Source organism: Cyprinodon tularosa, unplaced genomic scaffold (assembly GCF_016077235.1).
Source record: "Cyprinodon tularosa strain WSP-4 unplaced genomic scaffold, ASM1607723v1 ctg1612, whole genome shotgun sequence".
NCBI classification, from domain to species: domain Eukaryota; kingdom Metazoa; phylum Chordata; class Actinopteri; order Cyprinodontiformes; family Cyprinodontidae; genus Cyprinodon; species Cyprinodon tularosa.
In genome coordinates this window covers 1-18,839 of record NW_024038452.1, presented here as the reverse complement: position 1 = coordinate 18,839, position 18,839 = coordinate 1, and the positions used below count along the sequence as shown (strand labels likewise).

Genomic DNA, 18,839 nt, shown 5'->3' with positions numbered 1-18,839 from the left:
CCTCTATCTGGATTCTAGTTTCTAATCTGGTTCCTCTATCTGGATTCTAGTTTCTAATCTGGTCCCTCTATCTGGATTCTAGTTTCTAATCTGGTCCCTCTATCTGGATTCTAGTTTCCAATCTGGTTTCTCTATCTCAACTGGAAATAAGAACCAAGGAAAATTGTTATTGTGTGATGAACTGTCAACCAATCACAGCTCAGAACGGAAGTCAGGTGACCGTCCGTCCGCCATCTTTGTTAGTGGCAGTGAAGCCGTGGAGGTGAAGAGAGGAAATCGGCGGAGTTTCCGTGGAGAAGCAGCAGCGGTTGGGGCGGCACCATGGTCCAGACCTGCTCCGCATACGGCTGTAAGAACCGGTACCATAAAGACAGAGACATCTCCTTCCACAAGTAAGTGGTTCTGAAGGAGCCGCTCGCTGCTAACGCAGAAGCTGATCGCGCATCTACTCTCAGTATTACGGTTCGCAGCTTCGTGGTGCTTTTGTGTTCGCCTCGGAATATACGCAATCGTCGTGTGAAGCTTTTCATTCTTCTTTAGGTTTTAACGGCAGCTTGCATCCATTACTGTTGCTCTGCTGCCATCTAGTGGATCCTAATATTTATCCCTCAAATTCCCAGAATGCTCTCAGTATTTTTCTAAAAACGAAAAATCTTCTTCCGTTCAATATTATTTAACTTTTCAACCAAATTTTCAAATTTCAGTTCCTCATTAATACCTAATTCTGCTTTTAGTAATGCTCTCTGATTTACATATTTTCTACCACTATTAAAAACAAGTTCCATTGTTTCTACTTTAAAAACCAGTAAGATGTTTCCCGTCCTCAAAAGATTTCCATTTAATAAACTGTGAACTGTTCTTATTGTATTTATAATTATCTCCTCCCTCCTGTTTGTTCCTCTAATCTTTGCTAATTTTACTGTTTCTTATATAAACGCTTTTATGTCAGTATTCCTCCTAATTTTCCATTTCTTCTCGCTTTCTGTCCAAACTAAACTTTTACCTTCAGATGTAAATAACTTTACTGGTGTGACTATATCTTTGTTTCTAAACGCCTCCTGAGTTAACCCACCTGCTCTTTCACTTCCCAAAATACCTACATGAGTCCAAAATAAGATTATCATTTTATTTTGTTCATATAATCTCTTATTACATATTTGGATGATTATTTGTACATTTTCAATACTTAACAATGCAGATAATGTCTCACTATAAATTATGATTTTATTTATATTAGTGTAATGTTGAGAACCGTTTTACTTTTCTCAATATTATGTTTCTATATGATTTTCCCAAGTTAGTTTCTTATCAAAAACGGAAACAGTTTATTTCCCGTATAAATACCACTTTTTATCAACCCCATTGTTTTGTTTTTTAACTGAAAAGACATTACGTTCGTCGTTTCGGTTGAAAATGAAAAAAATCCACTTTCTCCGATTGCAGAATCACAGTCAGCAATAAACCGTGAAGCTTTGATCTGTTTTTAGCCTTTAGGACCCAGTTTTTAATGCAAACTCTGCCGATTTAAGCGAGAGATTTAGAACATTACTTCTGATCAATAATCTCAGATTTTTTAGTGAAGAAAAACAGTAAACTTGTTTGGATAAATGCTGCAGGATCTGTCTGCTGTTTTCATGGCAGCAGCCAGTTATTCCTTCAGATGGGAGAGAGACAGTCTCACACACTGGTTAATTGATGTATTTATTATTAGACGGCCTCTGGAGATGAAACGTCTCATTTTGAGTCCAGGAAGCCAGAAAGGATTAAATAGTAAAAACTAAATTAACTGCAGTTTAACTGCTTATTATTCATCCGCTGGTTCTCGCTTCAACCATTAACTTTACAGTTTTTCATTTTCAGAATAAGCTTTCTTTATCAAGCTTAAAATACACAAGGAAGGACAAATAATTCCCCCTGGGCCGATTTTTCCCAGCAGGAGCTTCTCCTCTTTCACATAATACGCAGCTTAATACGATACAAACTAGACTTCAAACCCGCCTCTATGACCGCCTGCTGGAGCTACGCTCACTAAATGTTTTAAATCCAGACATTTTTGACCGTTTAAAAAGCTGCTACGGACGGATGTAAACAAAACAACAGCGGAATGTAACATTAGGAGGAAGAGATAAGCGAGATGGTGAAAGTGAGGAAGCAGCGGGTTTACATCATCATCACAGCTGGAGTTAAAATGCTGGATCCAGCTTCTGCTCTGCAGACATGGAGTTTCTGACTGTTACCTGCAGGCCGTTCTATCTGCCCAGAGAGGTCAGTGTGGTTAGCATCACTGCTGTTTATGTGCCCCCCCCCCCCCCCCCCCCCCCCCCCAGCACTAACACTAAAGAGGCCATGGAGACTCCATACCAGGATATCTCTGAGCTCCAATCTGCACACAGAGGCTGTTTCCATCATTGCTGGGGATTTTAACCAGGCTGACTGGAAGACTGTTCTCCCTCATTTCTACCAACAGGTGGACTTTGCAAACACTTTAGACCTGCTTTACTCTAACATCAAAGATGCATCCAATTAAGTTTGTTTTTGTTTATACTGTAAACAAAAAGACAAAATATAAATCTGTCTATTATTTTCCAAATTGCAGCCGCACAGTTATTCCAACAAATCATTCTAAAAAATTAATAATCAATCCTCTGGACTTTGTCTCCAAGTTTGAAGACGTTTCTCTTCCATCCAGGAAGATTTTTCAATTCAAAATGTCAGAAATAGCGTTTAGTTCCAGGTTTTATCCAGCAGCCCAACAAAGCCTGGTTTTAGTTTAGAAAACATGCAAATAGAAACGGATGAACGGGTCCCCCCCTTTGGAATGGGGGTCGTTTGGCTTCTTTGTTAGCCTGCAATGCCCCATACCTGTCTATGTCTCTGAAAGGGGGGTCGTTAGAGGGAATAGTTGGTCTTCTGTTCCCCTGTAAAGGGGAATAACTCTCTGGGTTAGTAATGTTTCCTGTAGATCCGGACGGTTCTGATTCTGTTGTGAACGCATCATGAAAGGTGTCTGTCTCTGGACTCTGCCAGGTTCCCGCTGGCCCGCCCAGATGTCTGCAGTAAGTGGGTCGCCGCCATGAGGAGGAGCAACTTCAGGCCCACTAAGTACAGCAACATCTGCTCGCAGCACTTCACCCAGGACTGCTTCAAGAGGGAATGCAACAACCGCGTTCTGAAGGAGAACGCCGTCCCCTCCCTGTTTGGCTTCAGCCTCAGCATAAAGGTCAGAGGTCAGACCCGGATCCGTCCTCAGGAACCTGGTCTGCCTGGAGATCAGGTTCTGCTAACATTTCTATCATGGAGGAAAAAATCAGTCCATCTCTAGTCATTTTGGCTCTTTACTGCTAACTGTCGTTAGCATAGACATATAAAGAGTAGATGCTCATGCACTCCTACTGCCGATAGAGGAAGCGGAGCTGACCTCAGCTAATCACGTGACACTATGACTCCGCCTCCTTGGATGGCAGAACAAATCAGCAGGATTACTGGGTTAGCCAGAGAACTTCAGGTTTAACTCTGGTTACCATGGTACCCTGCCCTGGACGGCTAGCCTGCCCGGGGGGGGGGGGGGGGGGGGGGGGAGGCTAGTTCCACTCAGCAGCCAATCAGCTGTTAGGAAACAGTGACGTCTCATTTGATTGAAAACCTGATTTCATTCAGAGGAAAAATATCTTTAACAAAAGAACCGAAAAACTAAATATTTTCTCAACAAGTTGAAGAGATTTTAATTTATTTATAGATTTTCTCTCCTGTCTAATGTCTTCACACACCTCTATTCACCGCTTTATTCTATAATTGATTCATGAAGCTAAAAATAAACATCTGCATAAGAAATAAAAGTCCGAGCGCAGATTGAGAGAAGATCCTTTGGATCATGATGAATACCTGAGATCCAGACCTCTCTAACCCGAAACACCTTTAAAACTTTGACCTGATCTGGTTGAATCGTCTCTATAAAGTGACCTGAATCACATGAATTGAATTGGAGCTATAGAAATAAACTGACAGGCGTCGCTGCGCCGCGGTGCATAAATGTTTCTGACCAATGAAATGCAGGGATTTGTATGACATCATCATGTCACCCAGAGGCTGAAGCAACGTCTCAGCTGCTGCTTCTGTGATTGGCTGAGAGGGACCCAATCAGCTGGAAGAGGCGAACTGAATGTCCCTCCCTGTTGTGAAGGCGTTCTACGAAGGCGTCCATCATGGATCCGTGTCGGAACCACAACCTTCGATCATCAAATATCGGCGTTTCTAATCCGGCGAAACACGGAGCCAATAACACATTTAAGATATTTCTAATTGATGATATCTATCGGTGCGTATCTATATCTGCACACAAATGTATGAAATGTTAAAGAAGCATAAATGTAAAATAATAACGACTAAATAATGACATCCATGTTCAGGTTTTACACATAGAGCTAATCTCAATATTAAGACAAATAAAGAAATAGACGATTATTCAATGACTACGGCAGCTTTACTCATATTTGATGCACTAAACTATATAAAGTGATGATCTAGCATTTTAATCACGTCTGGTTCCTCCGGATCATTTGGTTCGTCTTGATTAGAACCAGTTCCAAACTTTAATTCTCCCAGTTTTTCAATCTTCAGCTCGTAGTTTAGACGCCCGGTCTGCCGACCGCTTTCAAATACCAGCGAAGAAGAATCAGCAGCCATCTGTTTGGCCGTTTCTCAATCTGTGCACTTGTGCGTCATCGTGTCCGAGTCCCCGTGTCATGATCTGTCCTCAGAATGGACCTGTCCGTGATGTCGTTCTAGCCCCTCCCTCATTACCCAGCATGCATCAGAGCAGACTGAGGTGAGCAGATTCCTGAAATCCAGTCTGGTGACATTTCCAGCTGAGAGATAAAAATAAATACATTTCATCAAAATTAAAACAGGAAACAGAGACAGAGATGCTTTCAGCCATTTTCATATATTTATTAATATTTAAACAACTAAAATCAAGTGTTAAATCCAGGAATGTTCTTCTCCGTACTGTTAGTATTTCCTAAGATTAGTCAAATTAATCAATCGATTGTGTTTATTGGTGCCAATCGGTCATTCAGTCTCCTCTGTCTTCTTTTCTTTCAGTTTTCCTTTTACTGCCTCTTATTTTCTAGAATGAGGAACTTTCATAGATCCAAACTGAGTGGTAGAAAAGTAGATCTAAGCCTGGAAGTCTATGCTCAGAAATCACAACCATAAAACAACCACACAACCTATAACTCTACTGACAATAACTAACTATCTGCAGTAGGGTTGTCAAAAGTATCGAAACTCAAAAAAGTATCGATACTGAAATGTTGTATCCGGATACAATACTCGTTTTTAAAAGTATCGATACAGTGCCGTCACCAGTGGCACCTAAGCAGTCATTCATCTAAAGTGCAGAATAGAGGACAATGCACTTTCTGAACACTGTGTGATTGAATAATTCTACGCACTTTTCAGTTTCAGACTTTTTTTTGTAAGAGGTGCAGCTGCTGAGAATTATTTTTGTTTGTTTAACTGGTTTGGCTGGTGTCATTGTTATGTGTGCAAAGCATAGTTAAGTAAGGAACACTTAATTTGAATTTTCTAAGTTTTTTATCAAGCTTGCTTAATATTATGCACAGCATACAACCTTTATTGTGTTTATTTATTGTATTTTATTTATTAATGAAAATATTTCTGTAGACTTTTGGAGTCTTTGTTTTTATCCTTGTGGTATCGAAAATGGTATAGAGTATCGAATATTTTCCTTAGTATCGGTATCGAGTTGAAAAGTTTAGTATCGTGAAAACCCTAATTTGCAGATATAAACTAAAGGTCACAGATCAGTTGTAAAAACATCTTTAGATGAACCTTGTTGATCCTGGAGATCCACTGAACCAGATTAGCTCCTTATAAGGAGATTTCAGTCATTCTGGTTCATTTAATCTGAGTCTATTTCCTCATCTTTAGTAAAACAAACACATCAAAGCCTTTTTTATTAACTTGGGAACAAAGCAAACATTAATCCCACTGATCAGCCCAGTTCAGATCAATGAACCGATTAAACCCCCCCCACCACCATCACAGGGCAGCTAAGACCGCTGCTGATAACCAGCTTCCTCGTCTGAAGTCTCATCTATACTCTACCACCAGCTAACAGCTGCTAACCAGCTAGCTAACAGCTGTTTCTATGCTAAGCATGCTAACAAGCTAACAGCTGCTAACCAGCTAGCTAACAGCTGCTAACCAGCTAACAGCTGCTAACCAGCTAGCTAACAGCTGTTTCTATGCTAAGCATGCTAACAAGCTAACAGCTGCTAACCAGCTAACAGCTGCTAAACAGCTAGCTAACAGCTGTTTCTATGCTAAGCATGCTAACAAGCTAACAGCTGCTAACCAGCTAACCAGCTAGCTAACAGCTGCTAACCAGCTAGCTAATAGCTGTTTCTATTCTAAGTATGCTAACAAGCTAACAGCTGCTAACCAGCTAACAGCTGCTAAACAGCTAGCTAACAGCTGTTTCTATGCTAAGCATGCTAACAAGCTAACAGCTGCTAACCAGCTAACAGCTGCTAACCAGCTAGCTAACAGCTGTTTCTATGCACAGCATGCTAACAAGTTCTTCTTCCCGTAATAACCGTTAGCCAATCTGCTCTGCATAGCGTAAAGCAGCGCAGGCTCTGATGGAGGTTTGATTGTTTTATTTGCATTTTTCCTCCACTAAATGGAAAAAGTAATTAATTATTTTCTAGAGACGATTAATAACAGGAGGTTAAATTGATACAATGGAAATGTTTCTGATTCTTATTAAAGAATCCGAAATGACGATCCATCAGAACCAGAACCGTTCAAACGGCGCCCGACGCTGCAGAAATAGCGCACTGTGCTAATCAGTAATAAGTTGATCACATGACCTCTGACCTCAACACCATAACAAAACCTGCTGCAGGGAGCTCAGGGACCTTCTGCTGTTTGACCTCTTCAAAATGGCTGCTGTTCTCCATGCTAGGTTGATGTGGGGTCTAAAGACCATCTCCATGTTCTCTGTCCTTCAGACAGACTCTCTGGAGAAGCCGTTCCCCTCAGAGGTCCACTACGCCCTCCCCGTGACCTCTGACCCGGCATCCGCAGAGGAGCCCAACGGCGGCCCGGCAGATGCCCGCTGTGACTCGGCAGCGGTGTGCTGTGACCACAACTACACGGCGGAGGACTCGGCGCAGCAGAAGAGGCGCATGGAGCAGCTGGAGGAGCAGCTGGAGCTGCTGAGGAAGAAACTGAAGACGGCGCAGCAGAAATGCCGCCGACAGGAGAGGCAGCTGAAGAGGCTGAAGGCCGCGGGTCGCGGGCCCAGAACCGGGCCGGAACCGCTCAGCCACGGATTCTACACAAAGACATCCAGCACACGCTGACGGGTCAGAACTGAAGCCAGGAGGTTCCCTCAGATTAACATTTGGATCCGAGGAGCTTTTAGGGGCTTCATTCTCACCAGGAACCCAAACCAGACGGACCTTCCCGGGTCAGAACCTTGTAGAGACTGGGTGGGCGTGAAAACATCTACAGAACCTTTAGAAAATGGAGGATCTGGCCTTTGACTAGGCCGGCTCTAGTCTTCTGCAGCCTCTAACAGGTTCTCTTCCAGCACGGTTCTGGATTAAGCTCCATCCAGCAGCTTCCCCGCAGCATGCCGCTGCCTCCACCATGCTTCTCTTGGGAAACTTGAAATAAGTTCAGACCACCTCCTGAACAGCAGCAGCTCCTCCAGAACCACCGTGGTCCTCTATTATGGGTTCACTGGACTCTGGAAGAGGTTCTGGAACCTAAGCTGGATTTGATCAGAACCAGAACCTGATCCCTGACCCGTCTGTTGGTTCCTCCTGTTGTCGGATATTTGAAGGGACCAGAACCAGAATCATCTGGGTTTTATTTCAGGGCGTCCTGATCCTGGGGGGAAAGGAGATTTTCCTCCTCAGTGATTGGCTGCTTCCTATGATGTCAAAAATTAAACATAAACCTTTTGCTTGAAGAATCAAGGGGGAGTAAAAATGTGGTCCCTGCCCAGCAGGGGGCAGCAGGGAGCCATGGTGATGCGAAGTCCAGAGCTCACAGTGAAGAACTTGACCAAGAGCAGCCGTCTGAACCAACCAATCAGGTTCCAGCTGCAGCAGATGTTGCTCAGACAGGTGATGAAGGTCTGAGGGGACGGCTGGGATGATGATGATGATGAGGAGGAGAAATGATGGAGGCTCAAATATACGGAACTAAATTTGGGCTTAAAGTTTGTTAAACAGAATTATACCTCAAAAATAAACGTTTGTTTAAAAGAAAAACTAGATTTTTAATTGAAGTATTTTTATTAAATCAAATATAATAAAATGTTCATTTTTATGTTTTAACCACAAGAACCGAGGAAAATTATTGGGAAATCTCCAAAAGGGACTTTTCAGTGTTCAGTGCTGTGTTTTCATGTAAGCTGCATCCATCTTCCCACGGTCCCTGAATGCAGCTTCTAGCCTGGGCTGGCCCCGCCCCTCTACGAAGAGATATTTGTGCCTCGTTTTGAGCTCACAGGAACCAATCCGAGCGCGCAGTGACACAACACAAGCTCAACTCTGAAACTCTTCTCATCACACTGCGGTCGCGCTCGGTTCCTTCTCTGTTCGCGATCGACACCAGCTGTGCGCTCGGCTCTGTCCGAATTCTCGCAGATTCCTAAATGTATGTAAATAAACCACAATCAGCCTATCAGCTTTTTTTCATCCAATCAAAGTGTTTGTTCCAAATACTACATCCGGTTAAATGAAAATAAAATAAAAATCAGTCTCTGCTGGCGCTCCACCTGCTCCATACCAGCTGTGCGCTCGACTCTCTGAGCTCGCAAATTCCTACATGTCTGTAAATGTGGCGGCTGGCAAACAACTGGATGGGGATCTAAACCAATACATCCTGCTGTCTGCTGACTGAATGTTTGTGTTTTAATGAATAAAACGCTGAACTAGAATCAGAGCTAATTACATTTCTTAATGGAACAATTTCTTCAGTCTATTCTAAGGTCAAACATTTCTCCTTTGGAGGCTGAATCCATCACTGATTCTTTTACCTGATTTAAAATTTAATTCTGTAACTAAAACGAAACACTGTTCCTAATATTGGAATATTTTGAAGCATCCCTAAAGATTTCCCATATTTTTATCTAAATAGTGTTGAACCGTACTTGAATCTGTTTAAACAGCAAAATTAAATCAATAGCAGGCAAAAAAAGATGGATGACGTAATGATCTAATAACTGTTTTACTGACATTTACTTGAGATAATTCAAGATATTTTATAAGACTATCTGCTGTCCAACAAATTGAATGTTGACCCCAAAACTAAAAGAGTTTATTTTATTTCCTGACTTTTATTTTTTCATTTAACCGGATGTAGTATTTGGAACAAACACTTTGATTGGATGAAAAAAAGCTGATGGGCTGATTGTGGTTTATTTACATACATTTATGAATTCGCAAGAATTCATTCAGAGCCGAGCGCACAGCTGGCGTCGATCGCGAACAGAGATGGAACTGAGCGCGACCGCAGTGTGTTCAGAAGCGTTTTTCAGAGTTGAGCGCGTGCCAGACCGGTTTTGATGTGCAGGTGTTACCGCGAGCTCGGATTGGTTCCTGCCCGCTCAAACCGAAGGCACAAATATCTCTCCATAGCCCTCCCACCAAAACACGCCAGAAGTCTGAAGCTGAAAGAAAACAAAAATCTAAAAACTGATTCTTCTTTGAAGGTTTGGAAGCAGATCTGGAAAAGTCTGAGTGGCATCAAAATGCTTTTTTAATTCCTGTTAGGGAATCAACAACAAACATTTATTTTTTTTTCATGAAAGACAACAAAATAATGAAGATGGAAGTTGAATTTATTTTTAGAAAATATGTCAACAGTTAAAAATAAAGCAATAAAAAGATGAACAACTGAATTTGTGTTCGTAGAAATTATTTTCCTGGTTTCAACCCAAAGGAGGAATTTCTGTTTCTCCAAATATCTAAATAAAGAACTGAACTGCTAACGTCTAACTTTCACAGAAAGACAAGAATGAAAGTTCAGAAAAGCTCAAGAGAAATAAATATATAACCATCAAGCTCTGCCTCCTCCAGTAACCCTCTGCTAACTGACCCAACGATAACCAGTAACCCAATGATAACCATTGACCCATGCTAACCAGTGACCCAATGCTAACCAGTGACCCAATGCTAACCAGTGACCCAATGATAACCATTGACCCAATGATAAGCAGTAACCCAATGATAAGCAGTGACCCAATGCTAACCAGTGACCCAATGCTAACCAGTGACCCAATGCTAACCAGTGACCCAATGATAACCATTGACCCATGCTAACCAGTGACCCAATGCTAACCAGTGACCCAATGATAAGCAGTGACCCAATGATAAGCAGTGACCCAATGCTAACCAGTGACCCAATGATAAGCAGTGACCCAATGCTAACCAGTGACCCAATGCTAACCAGTGACCCAATGATAACCATTGACCCAATGATAAGCAGTAACCCAATGATAAGCAGTGACCCAATGCTAACCAGTGACCCAATGCTAACCAGTGACCCAATGATAACCATTGACCCATGCTAACCAGTGACCCAATGCTAACCAGTGACCCAATGATAAGCAGTGACCCAATGCTAACCAGTGACCCAATGATAAGCAGTGACCCAATGCTAACCAGTGACCCAATGATAAGCAGTGACCCAATGATAACCATTGACCCATGCTAACCAGTGACCCAATGATAAGCAGTGACCCAATGCTAACCAGTGACCCAATGATAACCAGTGACCCAATGCTAACCAGTGACCCAATGCTAACCAGTGACCCAATGCTAACCATTGAACCAATGCTAACCAGTGACCCAATGCTAACCAGTAACCCAATGCTAACCAGTGACCCAATGATAAGCAGTGACCCAATGCTAACCAGTGACCCAATGATAAGCAGTGACCCAATGCTAACCAGTGACCCAATGATAACCAGTGACCCAATGCTAACCAGTGACCCAATGATAACCAGTGACCCAATGCTAACCAGTGACCCAATGATAAGCAGTGACCCAATGCTAACCAGTGACCCAATGCTAACCAGTGACCCAATGCTAACCATTGAACCAATGCTAACCAGTGACCCAATGCTAACCAGTAACCCAATGCTAACCAGTGACCCAATGATAAGCAGTGACCCAATGCTAACCAGTGACCCAATGATAAGCAGTGACCCAATGCTAACCAGTGACCCAATGCTAACCATTGAACCAATGCTAACCATTGAACCAATGCTAACCATTGAACCAATGCTAACCAGTGACCCAATGCTAACCAGTGACCCAATGCTAACCAGTAACCCAATGCTAACCAGTGACCCAATGCTAACCAGTGACCCAATGATATCCATTGAACCAATGCTAACCAGTGGCCTAATGCTAACCAGTGACCCAATGCTAACCATTGAACCAATGATATCCATTGAACCAATGCTAACCAGTGGCCTAATGCTAACCAGTGACCCAATGCCAACCAGTGACCCAATGCTAACCATTGAACCAATGCTAACCAGTGGCACAATGCTAACCAGTGACCCAATGCTAACCAGTGTCCCAATGATAACCATTGAACCAATGATATCCATTGAACCAATGCTAACCAGTGGCCCAATGCTAACCAATGACCCAATGCTAACCAATTTAATTCAATTCAGTTTATTTATATAGCGCCAAATTCACAACACATGTCATCTCAAGGCACTTTACAGTTCAACCAGATCATACAGTCAAATCGATACAAAGTTTTCTATCTAAGGAAAACCAGCTGATTGCATCGACTCATTGACTCAAATACAATCCCCCACACTAAGCATGCTTGTAGCGACAGTGGAGAGGAAAAACTCCCTTTGAACAGGAAGAAACCTCCAGCAGAACCAGGCTCAGTGTGAGCGGCCATCTGCCGAGGCCGACTGGGGTTCAAGGAGACAGAAGCAGAGATACAAAAAGCAGCTGTAAAAGGCGGCCCCGTCCAGGAAACACACAGCCAGGCAGACGAGCTCCAAGGCAGCTCCCATGCCAGAGGACGAAGAGAGCACATCCACTCAGTCACGGTCAGAGAAACAGGACTACACTGGAAAACAGGCCGATCTCCAACATCTATAAACAAGGGTGTTGATGGAAGCAGCACAGCTGATGTTTCTTTCCAGGATGACGTCACAGCCAAACAGGAACAGACGAGGCAAAGCTACTCTGAGGAAAAGCAGAGAGAGCAGAAGGTTAGAGATTGAACTAACAGATTCTGCAGAATAGGAGAATAGAGATAGAATGAAGCAGAATGATGAAAAAGGGGTCCCTATGTCCTCCAGCAGTCTAAGCCTATAGCAGCATAACTATAGAGATAGCTCAGGATAACCTGAGCCACTCTAACTAGAAGCTTTATCAAAAAGGAAAGTTTTAAGCCTAGCCTTAAAAGTAGACAGGGTGTCTGCCTCACGGACTAAAACTGGTAGTTGGTTCCACAGGAGAGGAGCCTGATAACTAAAAGATCTGCCTCCCATTCTACTTTTAGAAGTTCTAGGAACCACTAGTAAACCTGCAGATTGAGAGCGAAGTGCTCTGTTAGGAACATAAGGAACAATCAGATCTCTGATATCAGATGGAGCTTGGCCATTTAAGGCTTTATATGTGCGAAGGAGGATTTTAAATTCTATTCTGGATTTAACAGGAAGCCAATGAAGAGAAGCCAGGATAGGAGAGATATGATCTCTCTTTTTCATTTTCTTTAATTTTCTTTTTAACCAGTGACCCAATGCTAACCATTGAACCAATGCTAACCAGTGGCACAATGCTAACCAATGACCCAATGCTAACCAGTGACCCAATGCTAACCAGTGGCACAATGATAACCATTGAACCAATGATAACCATTGAACAAATGCTAACCATTGAACCAATGCTAACCAGTGGCACAATGCTAACCAGTGACCCAATGCTAACCAGTGACCCAATGATAACCATTGAACAAATGCTAACCAGTGACCCAATGATAACCATTGAACCAATTCTAACTATTGAACCAATGCTAACCAGTGGCCCAATGATAACCAGTGACCCAATGCTAACCAGTGACCCAGTGATAACCATTGAACCAATGATATCCATTGAACCAATGCTAACCAGTGACCCAGTGATAACCATTGAACCAATTCTAACTATTGAACCAATGCTAACCAGTGGCCTAATGCTAACCAATGACCCAATGCTAACCAGTGACCCAATGATAACCAGTGACCCAATGATAACCATTGAACCAATGATATCCATTGAACCAAGGCTAACTATTGAACCAATGCTAACCAGTGGCCAAATGCTAACTATTGACCCAATGCTAACCAGTGACCCAGTGATAACCATTGAACCAATGATATCCATTGAACCAATGCTAACCAGTGGCCCCATGCTTACCAGCGACCCATGCTAACCAGTGGCCCAATGCTAACCAGTTCTCCAATGATAACCAGTGCTCCAATGCTAACCAGTGCTCCAATGCTTTTAAAGGAAAGCTCTGTTTCCACCTTGAAGCTTTTCTGTCTCAGTGACCCAATGATAAGCAGTGACCCAATGCTAACCAGTGACCCAATGATAAGCATTAAACCAATGCTAACCAGTGGCCCCATGCTAACCAGCGACCCATGCTAACCAGTGGCCCAATGCTAACCAGTTCTCCAATGCTAACCAGTGCTCCAATGCTAACCAGTGCTCCAATGCTTTTAAAGGAAAGCTCTGTTTCCACCTTGAAGCTTTTCTGTCTCAGTGACCCAATGATAAGCAGTGACCCAATGCTAACCAGTGACCCAATGATAAGCATTGAACCAATGCTAACCAGTGACCCAATGATAAGCAGTGACCCAATGCTAACCAGTGACCCAATGATAAGCAGTGACCCAAAGCTAACCAGTGACCCAATGATAAGCAGTGACCCAATGATAACCAGTTACCCAATGATAAGCAGTTACCCAATGCTAACCAGTGACCCAATGATAAGCAGTGACCCAATGCTAACCAGTGACTCAATGATAAGCAGTGACCCAATGCTAACAAGTGACCCAATGATAAGCATTGAACCAATGCTAACCAGTGACCCAATGATAAGCAGTGACCCAATGCTAACAAATGATCCAATGATAAGCATTGAACCAATGCTAACCAGTGACCCAATGATAAGCAGTGACCCAATGCTAACAAATGACCCAATGATAAGCATTGAACCAATGCTAACCAGTGACCCAATGATAAACAGTGACCCAATGCTAACCAGTGACCCAATGATAAGCATTGAACCAATGCTAACCAGTGGCCCAATGCTAACCAGTAACCCAATGCTAACCAGTGACCCAGTGCTAACCAGCGACCCATGCTAACCTGTGATCCATGGATAACCAGTGACCCAATCCTAACCAGTGACCCAATGATAACCATTGAACCAATGATATCCATTGAACCAATGCTAACTATTGAACCAATGCTAACCAGTGGCCCAATGCTAACCAGTTCTCCAATGCTAACCAGTTCTCCAATGCTAACCAGTGCTCCGATGCTTTTAAAGGAAAGCTCTGTTTCCACCTTGAAGCTTTTCTGTCTCCGTTTCTTTTTCTTGAGCAGAGATCAATCAGGACATACTCTTTAATTAACACTTCATCATGTTTATGTAATAAGTAACCATCTGCCATGACAGATTATGATAGAGATTGTAATCTTACTCAGATCAGAGAAGTTGCTTAGAGTTACAGAAGGCAGCTGCTCACCAACTGGGCTCACAACTCTTTGAAGTGGTCCTGAGTCACAGTCATCACACAGTCATGATCACATCATCATCACATCATCACACAGGTCGCATTGGAAAAGATCAATAAGGTTCATTTATTATTCTTATTATTATTACTATTAAGTCTTTCCATGGTGTCCTCGTCCTCCTCCTGGTGGGACGTCCCTAGAACCCCTCAGAGGGAGGCGTCCATCAGATAAAGATGTCTGATCCTCCTCAGCTGACTCCTCTGGATGAGGAGGAGAAGCAGCTCTACTCTGATCCTCTCCCTTATAACCCAGCTCCTCACCCTCTCTGTGAGGCAGAGCGCAGCCTCCCTGCAGAGGAAGCTGGGATCCAGGATCTGGTTGTTTGGGTCCTGATCCAGATTAATGATTAGAGGTGAGCGTAGGAACGTAGAACGAGCGCTAAACCAGATCTTTGCCTTTTCTCTCAGCTCTCTGAACCACCGCAGATGGAGCAGCGTCTGGATTAAAGCAGCAGCTCCGTGAGGTGGAGATCTATGATCCACTGATGGAACCACTGATGGATCCACTGATGGAACCACTGATGGATCCACTGATGGAACCACTGATGGATCCACTGATGGATCCACTGATGGAACCACTGATGGATCAACTGATGGAACCACTGATGGAACCACTGATGGATCCACTGATGGATCCACTGATGGAACCACTGATGGATCCACTGATGGATCCACTGATGGAACCACTGATGGATCCACTGATGGAACCACTGATGGAACCACTGATGGAACCACTGATGAAACCAATGATGGATCAACTGATGGAACCACTGATGGAACCACTGATGGATCCACTGATGGAACCACTGATGGATCCACTGATGGATCCACTGATGGAACCACTGATGGAACCACTGATGGAACCACTGATGGAACCACTGATGGATCAACTGATGGAACCACTGATGGAACCACTAATGGATCCACTGATGGATCCACTGATGGAACCACTGATGGAACCACTGATGGAACCACTGATGGATCCACTGATGGATCCACTGATGGAACCACTGATGGAACCACTGATGGATCCACTGATGGAACCACTGATGGATCCACTGATGGAACCACTGATGGAACCACTGATGGATCCACTGATGGATCCACTGATGGAACCACTGATGGATCCACTGATGGATCCACTGATGGAACCACTGATGGATCCACTGATGGATCCACTGATGGAACCCCTGATGGATCCACTGATGGAACCACTGATGGATCCACTGATGGAACCACTGATGGATCCACTGATGGAACCACTGATGGATCCACTGATGGAACCACTGATGGAACCACTGATGGATCCACTGATGGAACCACTGATGGAACCACTGATGGATCCACTGATGGAACCACTGATGGAACCACTGATGAAACCACTGATGGAACCACTGAAGGATCCACTGATGAAACCACTGATGGGACCACTGATGAAACCACTGATGGATCCACTGATGGATCCACTGATGGATCAGCTGATAGAACCACTGATGAAACCACTGATGGAACCACTGATGGAACCACTGATGGATCCACTGATGGAACCACTGATGAAACCACTGATGGAACCACTGATGGAACCACTGATGGAACCACTGATGGATCCACTGATGGAACCACTGATGGAACCACTGATGGATCCACTGATGGAACCACTGATGGAACCACTGATGAAACCACTGATGGAACCACTGATGGAACCACTGAAGGATCCACTGATGAAACCACTGATGGGACCACTGATGAAACCACTGATGGATCCACTGATGGAACCACTGATGGATCCACTGATGGAACCACTGATGGAACCACTGATGGATCCACTGATGGAACCACTGATGGAACCACTGATGGATCCACTGATGGAACCACTGATGGAACCACTGATGAAACCACTGATGGAACCACTGAAGGATCCACTGATGAAACCACTGATGGGACCACTGATGAAACCACTGATGGATCCACTGATGGATCCACTGATGGATCAGCTGATAGAACCACTGATGAAACCACTGATGGAACCACTGATGGAACCACTGATGAAACCACTGATGGAACCACTGATGGATCCACTGATGGAACCACTGATGGAACCACTGATGGATACACTGATGGATCAACTGATGGAACCACTGATGAAACCACTGATGGAACCACTGATGGAACCACTGATGAAACCACTGATGGAACCACTGATGGATCCACTGATGGATCCACTGATGGAACCACTGATGGAACCACTGATGAAACCACTGATGGAACCACTGATGAAACCACTGATGAAACCACTGATGGAACCACTGATGAAACCACCGATGGAACCACTGATGAAACCACCGATGGAACCACTGATGAAACCACCGATGGAACCACTGATGGATCCACCGATGGAACCACTGATGGAACCACCGATGGATCCACTGATGAAACCACCGATGGAACCACTGATGGATCCACCGATGGAACCACTGATGAAACCACCGATGGAACCACTGATGAAACCACCGATGGATCCACTGATGGATCCACCGATGGATCCACTGATGGAACCACCGATGGATCCACTGATGGATCCACCGATGGATCCACTGATGGAACCACCGATGGAACCACTGATGAAACCACCGATGGAACCACTGATGGATCCACCGATGGATCCACTGATGGAACCACCGATGGATCCACTGATGGAACCACCGATGAAACCACTGATGAAACCACCGATGGAACCACTGATGAAACCACCGATGGAACCACTGATGGATCCACCGATGGATCCACTGATGGATCCACCGATGGAACCACTGATGAAACCACTGATGAAACCACTGATGGATCCACTGATGGATCCACTGATGGAACCACTGATGGAACCACTGATGGATCCACTGATGGAACCACTGATGGAACCACTGATGGAACCACTGATGGAACCACTGATGGATCCACTGATGGAACCACTGATGGAACCACTGATGGATCCACTGATGAAACCACTGATGGAACCACTGATGGAACCACTGATGGAACCACTGATGAAACCACTGATGGAACCACTGATGGATCCACTGATGGAACCACTGATGGATCCACTGATGAAACCACTGATGGAACCACTGATGGAACCACTGATGGAACCACTGATGGATCCACTGATGAAACCACTGATGGAACCACTGATGGAACCACTGATGGAACCACTGATGGATCCACTGATGGAACCACTGATGGAACCACTGATGAATCCACTGATGGAACGGAGCCCAGGAGACTTCAGGCTGCAACATGTTAGTATTTTTACATCACAGTGATATTAGTTTAAATCCAAACTGGACAACTGCGTCTCAGACAGACGCAGACAGATGGTGAAGCACGGTGGGCGGAGGTGGTCTGACATCACCACCCAGCGGGGTTAAAGGGCGTGGCCATGAAACAGAGTAACAACACGCTGTAACTCGCACTGTGGCTCAGTGAGACTGTTTGTGGCTTTGAGTCACGTCTGATGCTTTCATTCCTGCCTGAAACACGGAGGAAGAGCAGCAGCTCGTTCTGCCACAGCGCTGCCGGGTTTGGACCCTTCAGAGTGTCTGATTATCAGGTTCTATCTGCTCTACATCAGGTTCTATCTGCTCTATACCAGGTTCTATCTGCTCTATACCAGGTTCTATCTGCTCTATACCAGGTTCTATCTGCTCTACATCAGGTTCTATCTGCTCTACATCAGGTTCTATCTGCTCTATACCAGGTTCTATCTGCTCTATACCAGGTTCTATCTGCTCTAGATCAGGTTCTATCTGCTCTACATCAGGTTCTATCTGCTCTACAACAGGTTCTATCTGCTCTACAGCAGGTTCTATCTGCTCTACAGCAGGTTCTATCTGCTCTACATCAGATTCTATCTGCTCTACAGCAGGTTCTATCTGCTCTACATAAGGTTCTATCTGCTCTACATCAGGTTCTATCT

The 18,839-nt window shown here is 44.1% G+C and overlaps 2 protein-coding genes across 3 annotated transcripts; both read left to right on the top strand.

Annotated features, from left to right (window-relative positions):
* The first annotated feature begins 203 nt into the window (after positions 1-203).
* On the top strand, positions 204-8,722 carry LOC119780525 (THAP domain-containing protein 1-like). Of its 2 annotated transcripts, none has more exons than XM_038280601.1 (3): positions 204-392; positions 3,028-3,227; positions 7,042-8,722. In XM_038280601.1, the coding sequence occupies exons 1-3, from the start codon at positions 322-324 to the stop codon at positions 7,389-7,391; spliced, it is 621 nt and encodes a 206-aa protein (XP_038136529.1). In that variant the 5' UTR covers positions 204-321; the 3' UTR covers positions 7,392-8,722. The 2 variants fall into 2 exon arrangements, with proteins under 2 accessions (XP_038136529.1, XP_038136530.1); XM_038280602.1 differs by having other exon boundaries at positions 210-392; positions 3,028-3,220; positions 7,038-8,722.
* Positions 8,025-18,162, top strand: LOC119780523 (papilin-like; the record flags this gene model as incomplete). The annotated part of the gene is made up of 2 exons (XM_038280600.1): positions 8,025-8,112; positions 16,270-18,162. Coding segments are annotated over exons 1-2 (1,981 nt in total), but the record flags the coding sequence as incomplete, so codon positions are not given.
* Between the last annotated feature and the right edge of the window lie 677 nt (positions 18,163-18,839).

What these genes read in the sequence shown, in the direction of transcription:
- LOC119780525 (XM_038280601.1), top strand. Translation starts at nt 322, where the DNA reads ATGGTCCAGACCTGCTCCGCATACGGCTGTAAGAACCGGTACCATAAA. An exon ending in AGAGACATCTCCTTCCACAA is followed by an intron (nt 393 to 3,027) that starts GTAAGTGGTTCT and finishes GGACTCTGCCAG; the next exon opens with GTTCCCGCTGGCCCGCCCAG. An exon ending in CCTCAGCATAAAGGTCAGAG is followed by an intron (nt 3,228 to 7,041) that starts GTCAGACCCGGA and finishes TCCTTCAGACAG; the next exon opens with ACTCTCTGGAGAAGCCGTTC.